Source organism: Corythoichthys intestinalis, chromosome 12 (genome assembly GCF_030265065.1).
Source record: "Corythoichthys intestinalis isolate RoL2023-P3 chromosome 12, ASM3026506v1, whole genome shotgun sequence".
Taxonomy (NCBI): domain Eukaryota; kingdom Metazoa; phylum Chordata; class Actinopteri; order Syngnathiformes; family Syngnathidae; genus Corythoichthys; species Corythoichthys intestinalis.
Genome location: NC_080406.1, coordinates 1,819,195 through 1,839,060, shown reverse-complemented (window position 1 = coordinate 1,839,060; position 19,866 = coordinate 1,819,195). Strand labels below are relative to the sequence as shown.

Genomic DNA, 19,866 nt, shown 5'->3' with positions numbered 1-19,866 from the left:
AGCCACAATTCCCGATGACCACACAATGTTGCACAGGCGCATCAACCAGGAGATCCCTGAAACATCCAAAGACTTGAGATACCCAGAGTGGACTTCATCAAAAATTAATAAATACATTGAAAAAAATATCAATCATCAAATAAAATATCATTTATTTATTTTATAGATCTAGATTTATGTTTAACTCAATGTATATATTTTCTTCGTTTTGTGGTATAGTGTGTTATAGTCCTCTCTATTAACTTTTATTTATTTTTACTTTTGGCAGCTTTGCTTGTCCATATCGATCTGCATTCCACAAGCAGTGAACCCATTCCTGCTCCAAGACAAATACATACAAATAGACAAATAAGTACTCACGGGGTTAACACCAGAATAATAAGTCCAAGTCTGACACTTAGGTTCATCTGGCTGGTGCGCAGGCTTTCGGGGGACCTTCCAGATGTATGTGAAGTTGCCATTGGGCGGAACCTCGTTATCATCTCTGTACCAGGGCTTGGAGTCGTCCTCGTAAGACATACCTTCAGTCCATTTTGTGTAGGTCACCCCATTTGGGTGTAAGGAGAACGGACGACTGGCTTTGTTTTTGAAAACGACCTACGAACGGGACATCGTCGCTTTACAGGATGCTTAAATCACAAGACTTGAACATTTGTTGGATGCTTACCATGATGCTTTGTCCATATTCCGCCTTGATGACGGGCCCCAAGATACCGAGATGCTCTTCCTTTTCACCCCGGATTTCAGGAGTTCTGAAGAGCCCGTCCGTGTAACCGCGGAAGACCACCTTCTTGAACTCGGTATTGCGAGCGTTTTGCCGTGATCGGTCCTGCCTTTTTTTGCGACAGATTTGACTTCAGATCATTTAAATGATATTGCTTCACTGCCAGTTCTAAATAGTGCTGCAGCCGGCCCGCTCGCTCGACGAGATGCGATGAGCTGATAATGCATTCACATATTTTTCTTGAACATTCAAACGTGCGCCACAATAATATGCTTCAATTCAGTGCCCATTGGCGGTCCTACCATCGCAGATTACACAGAGATCAGCGTTATTACAGAGCTCCTCTCCGATCAGCCAGCAGAAGGGGCTGGCCCCTCCCAACTCAATGCCAACCAAACTGGAGTATATAAAAATGCGTAGGAGAAAATTAAACCACCAAAAGTGAACTGCGTGTTACCCCAAGTCACAGAAGCGCAATGTTTCATTTTCATTACATTTTCACCTGTCAAAACTGTTGCCACTTCGAGGAGTGCCACTGTTGTGCACAAGCCCTGCTGGTTGCGGTGTCCACTTTTAGTGGACAGTGCCACACCATATTTTTATTTTTGTTATTTTCCAAGTGGTGAGTGCGCAACTGAGCCCCGTTTGTAACATTCCAAGTAATGATGTAAGGCTTTCAATGTTGTCTTCTAAAGATTTATTTCAATCACAACTCGGCTCGTAAAAGCCGAGTGTGCCCTAAGTTCTTACACTCTAGCTCCCGCGTGATGCGTTCAAATGCGTTCCCGAAAAAAACTGCGATCACGAAACGGAGTTTCGGACGCCTGGTCTAGAAGGTGTAGTACTTTCGAAATTTCCGGTTTCCGGTTCAGAAGCAAACCGCACGGATGACGACATAACACATGAGGCTGCTCCTTTGTACGCATGCGTAGTTTGCGCAAATGTAGCCTCTTGCATAAGGCGGGTGGGGGGGGCTTAACCGCACCTTAAACGTAGTGCGGACAGGTATAAAAAATAGTCGGCAAAATACCTGGGAGAAAATTGCCTTAAGCTGTTTTTGAAATGAAGCAACTCCGATTTCAAATGGATTGGACATCTACTAGTGTCAGACTAATTGATGGGAAGGGCGACTAACAATCCTTTAGCTGGCGCCTGGCGGCCATTTTAGGGAGGGCGACCAGCGATCAGAAACTATAGATCTCTCAAAACGATCCAGAAAAGTACATATTGCACAGCTTCGGCACATTATTCCTAAGACGCCCCGATACAGATGATTAGGGTTGCCAACAGCCCCGGATTTTGCGGGACAACCCAGAATATAGGAAGTTCTGATTGGTACTGTCGGCGGTCTGGGACTGTTGGCAACCCTACCGATGACGTTGTTTTAGTGCTGTATCATGACCGATGCTAGTACTAATATCACTGCAACACTTATTCTCCGCTTACCTTTGTCCACTGCCAGCGTAGTCCCACTCCACTTCCTCCGCGGCAATGAAGTACATCCTGTAATTTAGCCCTGTGTGCTTCAAGTAGTATTTACTATACTCCTCCATGTTTAAGTTCTTGATGTCTTGATGACCGACGTAGGGATCTTTGTAGTTCACATACTCATATTCGTCTGCTTTCAAATCCTGCTTGGCTAAATGATCAGGCTCTTCCCCCGGAACGTAAAACTCGTAGTCGCTGAAATCAAGCCGAGGTACCCCGATGACCACGGGAACGTTAATAAGCTCCTCCTCATCCGAGACGGCTCGTGGCGAAGAAGGGCGCGACCCCCTCGGGGTCACGTCAGGGTTGAATCCACGCGGAGAGAAGGGTAAACCGCTCGTCACTTCCGGCTTGAATACCTTCCTCTTCCTGGTTTTCATGCCTAGGCCCTTCTGCGGTCGAACGCTCACTCTCTTGATCTTGGTTATCTTTTTGGGTTTCGGGGTCTCCTTCTTGAAGTATTTAGCCATATGGTCGGGAATCTCCGCCGGTACCTTTTCGTGAGTTCCGTCGTAAGTCCAGTTATGGACGTCGGTTTTCACAGAGGTGGTTTTGATCATCTCTGTGTGGTTATTTTTGAGGAATATAAACACTTCCTTACTGCTTTCTGAAACGTTGAAATCGTCTGAGATGAGGTTTCCAGCAGTCGACGATACATTTGAAAATTGAGGCTTGTTCAACGTCCTGTTCGACCGGTCCAGATGGGAGTTCTCTGCGACTTTGGACAGTGCTGTTTCGGTCTGATTGATAGCCCCGATTGATTTGTTCCCAAACTTTGAAGATGCTGTTGTGTTATTAAGTTTCGTTTCATTTGTTTTGGAAAGGCTGCCGTTAAAACGTGAAGGCAACCCGGAAACACTGCTGTTTGGTCCTTCATCTCCAGGTATGCTTGGGCTACTGTATATTGAGCTCTTGGTCCTTATTGTTGCTTTTTTATCTGACACGTCAACAGCGTCATAGTCAAGGAATGACAAGTCCAGCTTCTCCACGCTGTCCGCGGGAGCTTGATTTTTCAGTGACCTGAGGCCTAATTCGGCGGCGAACATCTCTGTGAGTTCATCAGTCACCGTCGTACTAGGCGTAGTAGGATCTTTCGGCTTCAGTTCTTCCGCCTTCTTATTTAAGATTTCGTTCTTCGACGGGAGATTCAAAATATTAAACTGATTTTTATCCAGCTCGTCATAATCACTGTACTCGTAATGGTGGTCGCGGAAGCACTCGACGTCCTGGAACTTCAAGTGCATTCCTTTGCTTGTCTCGTGGGAATTCAATGACGCCAGGAGCCAAACGCCTGATGGGAAACACGGAAATATTCAGTCGCAATTTTCAGAGGGTTCAGAATTTTTGACATCAGGCCTAATCTTCGAGTTAGTGGAGGTTAGTCGGTTGATTTCATCAAATTCCGTGTATTTTTTTTCATTTATTTGTTAGTTTCAGGACTCTGGGGTGGCTAAGCTAGCGCGAGTCAATCTAGAGTCATGTGAAAAAATTAGGACACCCCATTAAGTATTCAGTTCTTCATTAAGAAGTGTTCACATATCAATGTCTGAGCATGTTTTTCTTTATCTCTGGAAAAGAAAGTGAATGAATTGCAGGTAAACAACAAAAATTAACATTGTTTCACTCATTAAACCAAGTATATCAACAAAAATGCATATTCTAACTGAGGAAAAAGTTAGGACACCCTACCACCTAATAGCTAGTGTTACCCCCTCTGGCTGAAATAACTCCAGTGAGATGATTTTTGTAGCCATCTACCAGTCTTGACATCTTGAAAGTGTGCCCCACTCCTCAACGCAGAATAATTTTGACAGTGGCTGACTGTTGAAGTGAGAGAAAACCCCATGGTGAGATCATATGAGGCCTTCAGAAAGAAGATTGTCGACGCTTATGAGTCTGGTAAGGGATTTCGAAAGATCTCAAAAGAATATAAAATCAGCCATTCCACTGTCCGGAAAATAGTCTACAAGTGGAGGACATTCAAAACAACTGCCAACATGCCCAGGTATGGCCGTCCAAGGAAGTTCACCCCGAGAGCAGACAGCAAGATGCTAAAATAAGTCTCCAAAAATCCTAAAGTTTCATCACGGGACCTACAGCAGGCTCTTGCTATTGTTGATGTGAAAGTGCATGCCTCTACAATCAGAAAGAGGCTTCACAAGTTTAACCTTCATGGGAGATGTTCAAGGAGGAAACCTTTGCTCTCCAAGAACATGAAGGCCAGACTGAAGTTTGACAAAGTGAACGTAGACAACGACCAGGACTTCTGTAATAATGTTCTTTGGACAGATTTAATCTAAATTTGAATTATTTGGGCACCAGAACAAAGAACATGTTTGGCGTAAACCCAATACAGCATTCCAGGAAAAGAACCTCATACCAGCTGTGAAGCATGGCGGTGGAAGTGTCATGGTTTGGGGATGCTTTGCTACAGCAGGACCTGGCTAGCTCACCATCGTAGCATCCACCATGAATTCTATCGTGTATCAGAAGGTGCTTGAGAAACATGTGAGATCATCTGTGAAAAAATTAAAGCTGAAGCGAAACCGGACCTTGCAACATGACAATGACACAAAACATACCAGTAAATCCACCAGTCTATGAATTCTGGAAAGACCAGCATCTTTACATTGGATTCCTAGACCTCAAGGCCGCATTTGAGCCCCCTCTTATGTTCCCTCAGCCCATTGCATCCCACAAATTGAAACTCCTTTCACTAATACCGATCATCAGTCCTGGTGTATCGTGAGCCTGTCTGTCCTGGGAGTGGATCTCTCCTGACTGTGGTTCTCCCCAAGGTTTCTCTTTTCCCACTGGGTTTTTGGAGTTTTTCCTTGCCGCCATGGAGGGTCTAAGAATGGGGGATGCCCAGGACATGAACTCATCTCATTCATCTACTGTATCTGACTGTGTATCAAATTGACTCTGTAAAGCCCTCTGAGACAACCTTGTTGTGATATTGTCACGTCTCGGAAGTCTTGTTAATGTTTTGTGTTGGTTCATGTCAGATTCTTTTATTTAGGTAGTTGCGTGCCTCCTTGGGCTAACTTTACTTCCTGCTCTTGCCAATCAGGCTGATCATGTCCACCTGTGACCCTCTGTATAAATAGCCTGCTTCTAACCTTGCCTAGTGTCGGTTTGTCTGCTATCCTACCACGTCCTACGACATCTCCTTGTTTAAGCTCCTTTTTGACCATGATTTATGTTTTTATTAACCTATGCCTTTTGTCTTTTGGAATTGACTCAGTTGATTGGTGTCCAGCGGTTGCTGTGAATTTTTGTTATCTTCATTTTTTTTAACTTTACGAACTGAAAAATAAAACACTTTTGTTTGAGAGCAACTATCGAGCATTTGGGTCCTTGGTGCATCCTTGTCAGATATAGGGCTATACAAATAAAATTGAATTGAATGATGAAATCCACCAAGGACTGGCTGAAAAGGAACAAATGAAGAGTCCTGGAATGGCCAAGCCAATGCCCAGATCTTAACCACATTAAGATGCTGTGAGGTGAATTGAAACGGGCTCTACATGCAAGAAACCCTTCAAACATCTCACAGCTGAAAGTATTCTGCGTTGAGGAGTAGGGCAAAGTTTCTTCAGACGGATGTCCAAGACTGGTTGATGGCTACAAAAAGCGTCTCACTGAAGTTATTTCAGCCAAAGGAGGTAACACTAACTATTAGGTGGTAGGGTGTTCTAACTTTTTCCTCAGTTGGAATATCCATTTTTGTTGATATATTTGGTTTAATGAGTAAAACAATGTTCATTTTTGTTGTTTACCTGCAATTAAATCACTTTCTTTTCAAGAGATTAAAAAAAAGATCATATGTGAGCATTTCTTAATAAAGAACTAAATTAAAGATGTCCCGACCGGGATGCCGATCAATCGGGTCTGATCACGTCATTTTCAAAGTATCGGAATCGGCAAAAAAATATCGGACATGCCTTTTTTTAATATATATATAAATTTTTTAAATTAAATCGTTTTCTAATTGTTTGTAACGTTACAGACAAAATGTCTTACATTCATCCAGAGTCTTTAGTTTTGGCTTAAAGTAGGGGTATCAAATTTATCGCGTAAACGGCGATAATTAATTTTTGTTAAATTAATCACGTTAAAATATTTAATGCAATTAACGCATGCGCTGCACGACCCACTCACGCATTGTCGCGTTCAATCTATAATGGCGCCGTTTTACCTATATATATAGAGCTAACAGGCAGCGTAAAATGAGTAGAGAGAATTTTGGCAGTCTTTGGAGCCTCTTTCTAATTGGCTAAAGCCTTAAAATCCCTCTCTCAACTATTAGAAATATCGTGGTAAACAATGTGGGGAAGAACAGTAGTGGTTGATCTTTTCCTTAACACCCTATGTTACTTCCCAACGCAGAGAAGATATATCAATTGGTGCCACTACGCACAGTCATGGTTGCACTTCCCATCATGCATTTGGGCAGAACAGTTAAATGGCTACATTATCATTTACTGAAAGCTCAACAAATACACTAGATGGCAATATTTAGTCACAATATGCAAAGTCACATTTATCCTTTAAGAATTACAAGTCTTTCTATCCGTGGATCCCTCTCACAGAAAGAATGTTAATGTAAATGCCATCTTGAGGATTTATTGTCATAATAAACAAATACAGTACTTATGTATTGTTGAATGTATATATTCGTCCGAGTTTTATTCATTTTTTTCTTAATGCATCGGGAAAAATTATCGGGAATGATTGGAATTGAATCGGGAGCACAAAAAAAAAAAAGCAATCGGATTGGGAAATATCGGGATCGGCAGATACTCAAACTAAAACAATCGGGATCGGATCGGGAGCAAAAAAACATGATCGGAACAACCCTAAACTAAATATTTCATGGGCTGTCCTAATTTTTTCACATGACTGTGTCAATCAGCCTATTGTGAAACAGCCTTTATGGAGTTACTGTCAACAGACCGGGGTTTTCCATCCTCATGGTAATGGTCTCGCCGGTCATGGGGTAGAGGCTGAGGATGTCTTCCATACGGTTGTTCAGTTCGAATGGGTGGCCGTACACGGTCGCCGTCTGAATGTAGTCCTGCGAGCCGACGCTGGACACGTGCCACGTTGCCACTTCACCGTTGCAGAAGCCCAAGAGTGGTCCGCTCTCGTACACGTAGCCATTGATGGCTGGGGGATAAAAAACTTCAGTAAACTTCAACTGCGCCAATATCCGGTAAGATTACAGCCAGACGTACTGTGCATGACATTGGAATTGTAAAAGTCTGCGTCTGCCTTGTCGACTCGGGATCGATCGCAGAATTGCCGAATGTTGTCGTCGAGGTACCAGCTCTTGTTTTCGTCAAACACGGCAAACATGGCTTGTTGCTCTTTGTCTGATTTGACCTGTAAGACAGAATTATGAGTTGTGTTGTAACAATACCATTTTTGTGGCTCTTGATACCGATTCCGATACTTAGCTGCGTGTTATCGGATGATTTTTTTTTTTTTAAATACAGTGGTAATTGAATAAAAATACATTTGTCATTTCGTATCATGAATCGCGTTTTGCATGTAAATCGCCTAATTCGTTCAAAATTGTTGGAATTTGACCTTTCAGCCAGATTGCCGGAATCACGCTAGCTAAACCGCTGGAACCCTGCTAGCGCAATTCCAATGACACGGACCGGTGCATCCCCAACAACCTGGCGAAAATGCCAAACTCCGCATGTTCACTTTAGTTTTAACCCCTTGTACTGACCATTTTAAAAGCTGGAAAAAGGCCGTTTTTCATGACATTGTGCGTAACTATCTTGGGTAAGGCGAACAGCAGTTTGACACGAGATCTCATTGTCAGCCTTTTTTTTTTTTTTTTTTTTTTTTTGAAGTCTAACAAATGGGTACCAATGGTTACGTTGAGACATACTTGATCCCAACCATACAGTTTAGTTAAGTTTTGAAAGATGGACTTACCTGCACATTCCTGACATTGAGCGACTGACTCTTGCAGATGAGGAGGGGTCCGATCAGACCTGAGGCTATGTCACGTGGCGTGTTCACAGCACTGTGGTACATCCGCGTTAGACACCTGGAGTCTCCTTTCAGTGGCCCGTCCTCCTCTTTTACTTGCCAAACATATGTGTATGTCTCACCCGGCTGGACAGCGTGCGTCTTGTTGCCTGTTGAACAAGTTGGTATCGCTGCTGGACTAGTATAGAAGTAAATCTGTGTTACCGGAATTTTTCAGCATTGAAATTCTAACACTGATTTTTCTTTTTTTTTTCAATTCAAGTTGCGTCGCAAAAATATTCACTTGCAGCACCCTGGCAACCAGGGAGAAGCAATCGATCCCCGTTTCCGTTTGCAGCTGAATTCCTCATAACTTAAATTTTCTCGCCATGGAATTACTTGTAAATGATTTTTTTTTGCCACTGAATGTTGTGACAAAATTTTTTGCCACAAAAATTTTTTTTGCAGCGGAATTTTCTGCTTCTGATATTTTTGCGGCCGAATTTTTTGTTGCGACTGAATTTTTTTGCAACGGAATTTCTTGTAAATGAATTTTTTGCCACTGAATTTTCCGCTGCAGATTTTTTTGCGGCTGAATTTTTTTTTTTGCAACGGTAATCTTTGGGACTGAATTTCTTCTTGGCCACTGAAAATGTTTTTGCAACTGTATTCTCCACTTCAGATTTTTTTAGCAGCTGAATTTGTGATGACTGAATTTTTCGCACATATATTTTTATTGCTTCTGAATTTCGGGCCAAATAATTTTTTTGCCACGGAATTTTTCTGCAACTGAATTTCCACTTCTGATTGTTTTGCAGCTGAATTTTTGGTGACTAATCCTTTTTTTTTTTATAGCTGAGTGTTTTGTGACTGTTTTTTTTTTTTGCCACTGATTTTTTTGCAACTGAATTTTTTTGCGGCTAAATTTTGGGTGACAGAATATTTTTGCAACTGAATTTTTTGCCACAAATGTTTTTTTCCCACAACTGAACCTTTAGCTACTTTATTCTCCGCTTCAGATTTTTTTTTTTTTTTTTTGGAGGCCAAAGTTTTGGTGGCTGATTTTTTTTAACTGATTCTTTTTGCCACTCTGTTTTTTGCACCTCAGTTTTCCGCTTTTGATATTTTTGCAGCTGAATTTTTGGTGTCTGATTGTTTTGGGAGCTGAGTGTTCTGTTACTGATTTTTTTTTTTTTTTTTTTTTGCCAGTGATTTTTTTTTTTTGGGCGACAGAATTTTTTTCGCAACTGAATTTGTTTGCAACTGATAAAATATAGTAGCTCATTTTTTGCCAATATTATTTTCGCTATTAAAGTTTTTGGCTAGTTTTTTTTTTTTTTTTTTGCAACTCAATTTTCTGCTTTGAATTTTTGGTGACTAATTTTTTGAAGCTGAATTTTTTGCCACTGGTTCATGGTACCTGAAATTTGTGACTGAATTTTTTTGCCTCTCAATTTGTTTTCGCAACGGAACTTGTTGCAACTAAATTTTCCGCTTGTGATTTTTTTGCAGCTGAATTTTTGGTGACTAATATTTATGAGCTGAATTTTTTTACCACTGAATTCATGGTAACTGAATTTTGTAACTACATTTTTTTGCAACTGAATTTTTTTTGCCTCTGAATTTGTTTTTGCAATGGAACTTGTTGCAACTGAACTTTCCGCTTCTGATTTTTTTTATGGCTGAATTTTTGGGAACTGATTTTTGAATTTTTTTTTTTTTTTTTTTTTTTGCAGCTGAATTCTGATACTGAAAAAAAAAAAATCACTGTTGGAAATTCAACCTCCAGTGGCACAATTTAATTCCATGCACAATCACGTTAACCGTGTGGAAAGAGTTGCAATTACCTCCTTCCGGGTAGTTGACACCCTCGTCCGACTTTTCGATTGTCAGTCCGTGTGGATAGATGCTGTAAGGCCTGGAGGCCATATTCTTGAAAACAATCTGTCAATGGGAGAGGTTAGTGAGCTCCACCAATTAAATTGACAGGATTTAAGAGTGTCTGACCTTGATGACATCTCTGACTTGCGCTCTTATTACGGGACCCAAGATCCCAAGCTCACTTTTCCTCTGCTTGTTCTCTATTCGTTCTGTGAAGGACTTGTTGTACAGTGTGAACACGGCCTTCTTGTACTTCCTGCCAATGCGGGTTGGGGACTGCTGCAAGTACTGAAGCTTGTAGCTCCTATTGAAAAAAATAATAATGATGGAATTCTGCATATCAACCGGGGTTGGGAAGCTTTGGGTACGATCAGATGTAATTTTGCTATACAGATTATCTAACAATACTATATTGATACAATAATGAAGAAATCAAAGATAGAAGGGTATTTTTAAATAGCTCTAAAAATCTTGTATAGTCCCTTTAATCAATGCTGATATCTTACTCATCAATGTGTTCGGGCATGGTAGGCGCGTAGTCCCAGACGACCTCCTCAGCGGCGATATAGTAGACCCACTCTGTGCTTTCGCGTCTTTGCTTGAAGGTCATCTGGTGCTTTGGCGCTTTGATGCCCTCGCACTCCTTCACGTCCAAGAAGGCGTGCATGCCAGCTGCGATACGTTTATTAGTCGAGCCGACGGCGCTCAAACGCCGACGCGGACGCTTACCTTCGATGTGCTTGAGCACGTGAGTGGACAACATCCAGCGGCCGATGTGCATGGGCACCATCTTGGCCGTGGCAGAGGAGCCGCTGATGAGACCCAGGGATGAAACTTTGTGGCGCATGTGTTGCAGCACTTGTCCGCTGACGTGCACAGAAAACAACTCGGGCTCGGCGCTCATGGCGAGTAGATAAAGGTTCGCCGAGGAATACGCGCACAGGCTTAAACCTGGAAAACAATTGGGGTTAGTTTTCACGTATCACGCAGTATTGAAAAGTTGGAAATCAGGCGGGATCATGTCATTTTCAGGGGATGGGATTTACCCTTACCCTACTATCAATCATTTTTAAAAAAAGAAAAGATTAGGGACAGTATTTTTTACCAGGCAGAGCTCCCTTGGTGTAGCCATTAATGGTGAAGTGGACATGGTTTAAGGATGCGTCCTTTGGCTTGTAGATACTTTCTCGCTCATCAAAGACCCCAAAGAGCAGAACCAACTCCTGTTTGGTGCCAGCCTGCATCCCTGACTCATCCAAGCTCCCTTCAACGAAGAAAATGGACTAGTCATCCATTTTGTACTTCCCCTTTTACCCTTAAAAGTCAAATGTTCTCACCGTTCTTGCAGATTAGCAAAGCGCCAACGAGGCCCGAGTTGAAATCCTCCACCAAATTCAGGTGAGAGATGTAGGAGTAAGTGAGGCAGGTAGGGTCATCTGGTTTGGGCGAGACCTCGGGCGTCACCTCCCAGTGGTAAACATGCTCACAGCCCGGTTTCACCACGTCGTCCTCTTGCTCCTTTAGTGACGTGTTGTCAAAGTAGCGTGCTCCTGCAATGACCCATAATGTAACGCAATGAAGGCAAGACAAAAGATGGCTACGAGCTAAGATTGTTTAGCGTTTTCTTGAAATTGTTATTAGTTTTGATATGTTTCTATATGGTTACTTCCCGACCATAGGTGATCATTACCGTAATGTGTAATATGACATTAGACAATTAGACAATCAATTATTTTACTGTAAAAAAATATTAGGGAGCTCAAACTGTTGATGACGAAAAATGACTGAGTCATCATAGCATTCTGTTATTTTAAGCTAGCTTTACTAAATGGCTTTCATTACTGTAAATGAATGTATCACTTTCATGACAATACCCCCATACACACGCAGTGGCGGACTTGGCAATTTTGGGGCCTAAGGCGAACATATCAGGGGGCCCTCTTCATGGGTCAGGAGTTAAAAAGGTGAGGAGGAAATATGTTCCGGTACACTAGGGCTGTCCTAAACGACAAATTTTCTCCTGATTAGTCAGCTGACTAGTTTTACGTTTAGTCGACTAATCGAATCATTTTCTTTCTTTCCTTTTTTTTTTTTTTACTAATTTATCAATGAAATTTTTGTTGAGGCTTGTTAATTCACAAAACCATTTTGGAAGACTTAAATTCTTTATGAAAGTACAAATAATCATGTAAATAACAATAATTAATCACAAATAAACAATGAGGTTAAATGCATATAGCTTTTACTAGTGCAAAAGAATGGAAAATAAATAGATTCAGAACACTGACTTTGCCTTTCCAACATTATTCAAAACAATTCTTTAAAAAAAAATCTAGCACTATTATTATAGTATACTACTATATGTAATAGTATAATATTTATAATAATTATTCATTGCCAATCATATTTGTCATAGAGAGTGTCATTTGAAAGCTATTCTTAGTGTAGAATCTATATTCTTTAGTATTTACTCAACATATTATAATATTAATTCTGAAGTATGTGGGATAAACTCCAGAAATCGTCATTTATATGACGAACATGACGTGCTTTTATTTTGAAATGTTCACCAGAGGTACGTTCGCTAAACCGCTCACCGAAAGCTTTACACTCCGTAAAAAAACATTCTTCGTCATTGCTCGTGGTGTCACTAATAGATTTAAAAAAAATTTCGTTAGCAAATGCTGTTAACCAGCTGTTGAGTGTTATTGTATGACTGATTGGAACTGTACTGCATTGTTTCGCCACAGGGTGTGCTGTCGTGTATTTTATGTTCGGTTTGAAGAAGAAGAAGAAGAAAGTTAAAAGAGGCATTAGCGGCCTGTTCTCAACTTCTCCCTCACTGCACTTTGGCTTTCATGGAGAGCACGTTTGCACATGTGTTCGAAATAAACGATAGCCGACGTGCAAAGTAGCAAGTGAGCTGTAAAAATAGCGAGCTTAGCGGCGTGAAAAACGCGGGAGAGCTAAGTGAAGCTAAGCTTAACAGCTAAGCGATGCTAAACGGAGCTAAGCTAAGCTAAACGGCGCTAAATGAAGCTAAGCGACTGATTCTCAGTCCGTTGTCGTGGAACAGCCCATTGTAGTGCGTGTGTGTGGGGGAGAGATAATATAAATGCAGCATTCAAATGGCTTTCTTTTTTGTTTTGTTATTTGTTTGTTTGGTATGCTGACATAATTACACATGACGAATAGTTGGGGGTGCTGCTGGTTCTGTTGGCCCAAGCTCTTGCTTGTTGGGGCAAGGGCAGCTGGTTGGGGGCCCCCTACTGGTTGGGGGCCTAAGGCAATCGCCTACTTTGCCTGAATAGTACAGCCGCCTATGCAGGGGTGCCAGTACTTTTGGCCAGCACTGTAAAATGTCAGCCATTGTGAACATGTGACAGAAACTATTGCACATTTTCGTCCCGTTCTCATCTCGTCAGACGAAAAGTGGTATTTGTCTCGTTATGTTATAGTCTCCTAAAACACGTTTTTAGCTCGTTATGGTCTCATTGTCGTCAAAAATGGTTCGTTGATGAAATATTTTCATTGCAGTCGTTGTTGAAGAAAGCAACACTGCTGTAAAGTCATGGCTTGGTCAGACACTGCTTTTCACTGTACTGACTCATCATCCTGGAATGTCTCAAATTTATGCTTTAGGTTTAATTTCCTTCCTTGCGGATCCCCAATTTGGGCTGTTTACTCAGGCTGCCTCGTGTTGGACTTCAGTACTGTCGCGTTTGATCATCTGCCGAGGCTGGTTAATATTTTAAAACAAGACAAATAACTTTGTTTGTTGTGCTGGAACAACTTTGTGTGCTTTTTGGAACTATGACTTGCATACACACATCCACCACAGTTTGAGTTCAACCGGAACTCACCCTCGGACTGCTTCCCGTAAGCGATGCCGTGCGGGTGGAGGTTGTGCGCTTCTGACGCCAGGTTTCGGAAAGTGACCACAAGAATCTCGCCCTCCTCGGCCCGCAGCGTGGGTCCGAGCAATCCTGCGGGCGAAGAAAGAACAAATAAATCCTGAAATGTTGCTATCAGGGACCTCAGGAATAAATGACTAAATGAATATGAGTCCCTTACAAGCCATTTAGCTAGCCATCACTGTGACTGATATCTTGCCATTACAGTGTTGTTGTTCTATTCCAATGGTGTCTCATGAGCCAACTGTGGCCCGCTTCCTAGTTTTTATTGGCCCGCAGCAAATGATTAAAAATATCATTGGAATATGGTCCACACAAAAAGCTTAAATTACGCCTACATTCTGTTGTACTTCTCAGCTTTAAAACTAGATGGAGCTAGTCACTCAAACATCGCCTCTTCATTCGCTCTGGGATCAAAACCTGACAACCTGTTGAATTCGATGTGGAAAACTGCATACTGTAGAACTCCAGTACAGTTGAACCTCAAGATTCAAAATGAATTCGTTTCATATGATTTTTTTCATTTAATGAATTGCGTTTTAAGTGTAAATTGCCAATACTAAAAACCACATTAAATTTGCTGTCGTGATTTCCGGTCTTTATTTGTAATGCTTTGTCGCTCCCTGGTGGAGCCTACGTGTAACTAGTTAAATTCAAGCTCTTTCTACAGACGTTATCACCTAAAAGACTAGCTAACTTCATTGCTTGCTATTTTATCTCACTGTTTGCAAGTTATATTCTCCTTTGCTTCATATGTTTGAACATTGTGGTGTGTAGATTTTGTTTGTTTACATTTCCAGTGGAACCTTTACTTACCAAATTAATAATATTTAATAATCATTAATTTAAAATTCGGTGAGTAGAGATGCGTTTTCCATGCGTTTTCACCGGAAAAGCTCTGTGTAAATTAAGCGGTCACTAGCTACATTCACTAACAGAGTAGGATTTTACTTCGACATATTAACGTAAAATAAACGCTAACTACACTTTAAAAAAAAAAAAAAAAAATCATTGCTTTTAACCAAGAATCGAGACTGTTTTACATCCATATCTATAAAGAATTCGGGGATTTAAGCGTTTATTCACAAGAATTTTCACCGGAAAAAGATCTTTGTTGTACTAAGGGGCCGCCACAGTGACTTAACTAGCAGCACATTCAACATATTTATGTAGAATAAATGCTAACTGCACATTTTTTTTTTTGCTTTTAAGCAAGAATCTAGACTGTGTTACGTCCCTGTCTATAAAAAATTCGGGGATTTAAGCATTTACTCACAAGAATTTTCACCGGAAAAGCTCTTTTTACATCATGCGGCCGCTAGCTACATTCACTAACAGACTAGCATTGTACTTTGACTATTAACGTAAAATAAACGCTAATTGCACTTTAAAATTTTTTTTTTTTTTTTTTTTTTTAATGCTTTTAACCAAGAATGGAGACTGTTTTGCGTCCATATCTGTAAAGAATTCAGGGATATAAGCATTTATTCACAAGAAATTTCACCGGAAAAGCTCTGTTTACATCAGGCGGCCTCTAGCTAAATTCACTAACAGACTAGCATTGTACTTCGACATATTTACGTAAAATAAACGCTAACTGCACGTTTATTTATTTTTTTGCTTTTAACCAGGAATCGAGACTGTTTTACTTCCATATCTATGTGGAATTCGGGGATTTAAGCATTGATTCACAAGCATTTTCAACGAAAAAAGCTCTTTGTCTGTGATTCCACTCGGTCAGCTTTGACGGCCTCGCCAACAATGCAGGTCCCCTATTTATCGGCCCCGTGTCCTGTCAATATATTATGACGTCTATGATAAACTATAATAAAAAATAACTCCGTTTATAAAATTGGATTATCTCAGTTGTGTAAACAAAAGTATATCCATTGTAATATCCTCATAACTGTGGATTATTTTATTGTAACTCATTTATTCATTCTTTGATAATTATAGACTACATGTTCGGGGCCAATTGACAGTGATAGATGTCCAAACCCATTTGACTGGGTGGTTGGCAGCGATCCCTCCCAGTCAAAATGGTTCGTATGTCTATCTCTGTCAATCACAGCCAATGAGTTAACACTTTAATATACAGTAAATACATTTGGAAAACCTGATTATTTTTACCCAACTCTGATCCTCTTTTTTTAACAAATAAACATGGAAGGATGTCAAATTGTGCCATAATTGTGTTCAGAAATGTTTATATGTATTTACCTAACGAGGGGTCATGAACCTTCTCCCGTGTGAAGCCCTTTTCATATTCCCGGAAAACCACTTTCTTGTACGTCTGACTGAACCTGCAGTAGAAAAGTGCAAAACAAAGGAAATAACCTCAGTGGGAAAAAGCCACGGTGTCCATACGACGTGTCGTATCAACAAGAGATATGGAATCAGCGACACTTCACACGATGAAATATAATCAGGACAGTGTGTATTGTTTTCATCATTTGCAATCATCTGGCATTATAAGATTCGAAAGCAGACGCCAAACAGCTCTAAGCTTCAGAATGTAAGCAAAATGATTGCAATGACAAGGCATTTCAAGATGGATTAGAATTCACAGAGGAAATAATAAACTCAAAAGTCAAGCAAAACCATTTGTATGTTTATTTCAGGCATGAAAATCTCTCACCTTTGGGCGAAATTTGCCGTTTTGAAGTCAAAACGGGTGACCTACGTGAATTGTGTCGATCTGAGGAGAACATTTTTAGGGGGGGGCGGGAGATTTTAAAATTATTATTACTATCATCATGTGATTAGCTTAGTAAGGGTGTGCCAAAAATCGATTATTAGATTCTTCTTCTGTGCTCGTTATTTTTTTTAGAGCGAGAGTGGAAGAGAGATAGTTCATTGCCTCTTGCCTTTCAGTTGTCCAGCAGTAGGTTCAAGCCGTGTTAATTGGAAAGTGTCCCTGGTGTGTTGCTAAGTCCCTTATGCAAAAGGTGCAAGAGGTACAAGAGGTGAGTACACGAACCCTCTTGTACTGTCTAGCCTTTATTGTTGTTGTTTTTGAGATGTTACTAGTTAGCGCCAAGCGCTATGCTAATTAGCAACTTTGCTAACACACTATTTCCATGTCAAATTGTGCGTTGTTTGGTGGTGTAAAAAACTTATTCCAGATGCAGAACGTGTAAAAGCAGTAACACTACAAACATGCGAAATGGTACAGAAATCTGTGAAAACAAAGTATATTGGTTAAGGCAAGGCAAATTTATTTATATAGCACAATTCAACACGAGGCAATTCAAAGTGCTTTACATCACATGAAGATCATAAAAATCACATTTAAATCAATACAACGTAAAAACCAAGACAAAAGATCGCACTTAATCACAGAATAAAAATAAATAAATACAAATAAAACAAAAATAAAAAATAAAACAAAAACTACTACTCCTAATAATAATTGAAATCAGCAATGGAGATAAGCACAAGAGGAATAGAAAGCAGGTAGATTGAAATATATAGACAGTTATGGATATGCAGTGCTAAACAAAAGCGTTTTTAGCCCTGATTTAAAAGAGCTAACAGTTTGAGCATACTTCAGAGGTTCGGGTAACTTGTTCCAAAGGTGAGGAGCATAATAACTAAATGCTGCCTCACCCTGCTTGGTTCTTGTTCTTGGAACATGCAGAAGACCGGTTCCAGACGACCTTAGGGGTCTAGATGTCTCATAGGAATCTAACAAGTCAAGCATGTATTTTGGTCCAAGGCCATTAAGTGTTTTGTAGACGAGCAGTAGTATTTTATAGTCTGTCCTTTGACTCACTGGAAGCCAGTGTAGCGATTTCAAAACCGGTGTAATGTGGTCCAGCTTCCTTGTATTTGTGAGGACTCTGGCTGCAGCATTCTGTACTAGCTGCAGCTTCCTGACTGATTTTTTTATCAAGACCTGTAAATATACCGTGGCAATAGTCCAATCTGCTGAAAATGAATGCATGCATAAGTTTTTCCATGTCTTGTTGTGTCAGAAGCCCCTTAATTCTGGTTATATATTTTTTTCGGTGGTAAAAAGCGGATTTAGTGACGGACTTTAGATGGCTATCAAATTTTAGGTCTGAGTCAATAATTACGCCCAGGTTTCTGACTTGATTTGTAGCTGTAAGTGACATTGTGCTAAGTTGGCTGCTTATCTTTGACCTTTCCTTTTTTGGCCCAAAAATGATCACCTCTGCCTTCTCCACATTTAACTGGAGAAAATTCGGGCGCATCCATTCATTGATTTGATGAATGCATTTACTCAGGGAGACTAAGGGACTATAATCATGTGGGGACACAAATGTACAGTTGTGTGTCATCTGCATAGGCGTGAGAGGAGATGTCATACTGTTCCATTATCTGAGGTAATGGTAGCATATAGATGTTAAATAAGAGTGGTCCAAGAATTGACCCTTGAGGGACTCCACACTTGAATTTGGTTCGTTCTGACTGATAGTTTCCGATTGACACAAAGAAATCCCTATCATGTAAATAGGATGTGAACCACTGAAGAATAGTGTCAGTAAGCCCTACCCACTGTTCCAATCTGCTGAGTAGTATGTTGTGATCAACCGTGTCAAATGCGGCGCTGAGATCCAATAGTAGCAGAACAGATGATTTTCCTGCATCGGTATTCCGACGAATATCATTTAGGACTTTGATTAGCACGGTCTCGGTGCTGTGTTGTGGCCGAAATCCAGACTGAAATGAGTTAAAAAGATTGTTTTGCATCATAAAAGTCTGGATCTGTTCGAACACAACCCTTTCGATAATTTTTTATCGTTAAAAGAAGTCTTATTTCTAAAGACACTTTGTTTGTTTCCAGAAAATGTGGAATTCATTCCACCAACGTTAATTTTATTGAGAGATTGTTGAGAGAAAATAAGTACTGCTGTTTGAAACAGCTAATGTTTTCCCACCTTTTTGTGAAAAAGACCATCTAGTTTTGTATAGGCATGTGGAGAAATAAGTACTGTACTGCCTTTAAAATGGTTACTGATTTTGCACTTTCTTGTAAAAAAAAAAAAAAAAAAAAAAAAAAAGCAGTTTAAGGGCAGCTTTTTGTTTTACTGGCATGTTTTCATCGTTCCTGTTGAATCATTAGGATATTTTACATAAATAATGGTCATAAATTTATTTGGCTACTTTATTAGTTAGTAATGTATGATGCATCGATAATCGTGATCATCATCAATACCGTGATCATCGTTCAATGATCTAATAGAAGCGTCCTGAATCATAATCGAATCGTGGGGTGCCTCCTGCAGATCACTGAAACACAGTGTGGGTCGATAGAGCTCAATATTTTGTTGGGTTGTACAGTGTACTGGAACCAGTGTTGTTAATAACGGCGCTAGAATATAACGGCGTTACTAACTGCGTTATTTTTTTCAGTAGTGGGTAATATAATTAATTACTTTTCGCATCTTGGCAACGCCATTACCATTACTGAGGCGGGAAAGGTGTGCGTTACTCTGCGTTACTATGTTGGTTGACGTGAGAAAAGTCTGAGAGAGTCGGACTCACGGAGACGAGAAAGCAGAGCAGGGGTGGGGACGCCGTTGCAAACGCGATGCTAGGTGGCTCCAATAATACCTGACTGTAGCCGATAGCCAACAATGCTACAGTAGAAATCATATATTGTAGAACTAGATGCAGACACAGTGGCATTAGCAACATATCGAAAGAACTAGATGCGTCAATAAAGAGCCGCCATCTTTAAGCAGTTGACCTCTTAGGAGAGCTCTGTTGTAGAGAACCTTCCTAGCGAACCTAAGTAACCTTTTATCTAAAATGCTCCTAAATCGGCAAAATCTTGACTTAAGTCTATCTTTAAATGATGAAACAGTTTTAAAACTTACACATGTCGAAAGTAGACAGAAG

General features: G+C 40.5%; 1 protein-coding gene across 1 annotated transcript in view; it reads right to left on the bottom strand.

Annotated features, from left to right (window-relative positions):
- Positions 1–19,866, bottom strand: part of f5 (coagulation factor V) — a 34,586-nt gene that overhangs the window by 9,143 nt on the left and 5,577 nt on the right. The window contains exons 2-15 of the mRNA XM_057852564.1: positions 16,219–16,301; positions 13,948–14,070; positions 11,422–11,634; positions 11,190–11,348; positions 10,814–11,035; positions 10,591–10,756; positions 10,211–10,388; positions 10,051–10,147; positions 8,168–8,373; positions 7,453–7,600; positions 7,172–7,384; positions 2,171–3,503; positions 668–833; positions 361–597 (exon numbers count right to left, since the gene is read on the bottom strand). Coding sequence (XP_057708547.1) covers positions 361–597; positions 668–833; positions 2,171–3,503; positions 7,172–7,384; positions 7,453–7,600; positions 8,168–8,373; positions 10,051–10,147; positions 10,211–10,388; positions 10,591–10,756; positions 10,814–11,035; positions 11,190–11,348; positions 11,422–11,634; positions 13,948–14,070; positions 16,219–16,301 — 3,544 coding nt within the window. The remainder of the gene's footprint in view (positions 1–360; positions 598–667; positions 834–2,170; positions 3,504–7,171; positions 7,385–7,452; positions 7,601–8,167; positions 8,374–10,050; positions 10,148–10,210; positions 10,389–10,590; positions 10,757–10,813; positions 11,036–11,189; positions 11,349–11,421; positions 11,635–13,947; positions 14,071–16,218; positions 16,302–19,866) is intronic.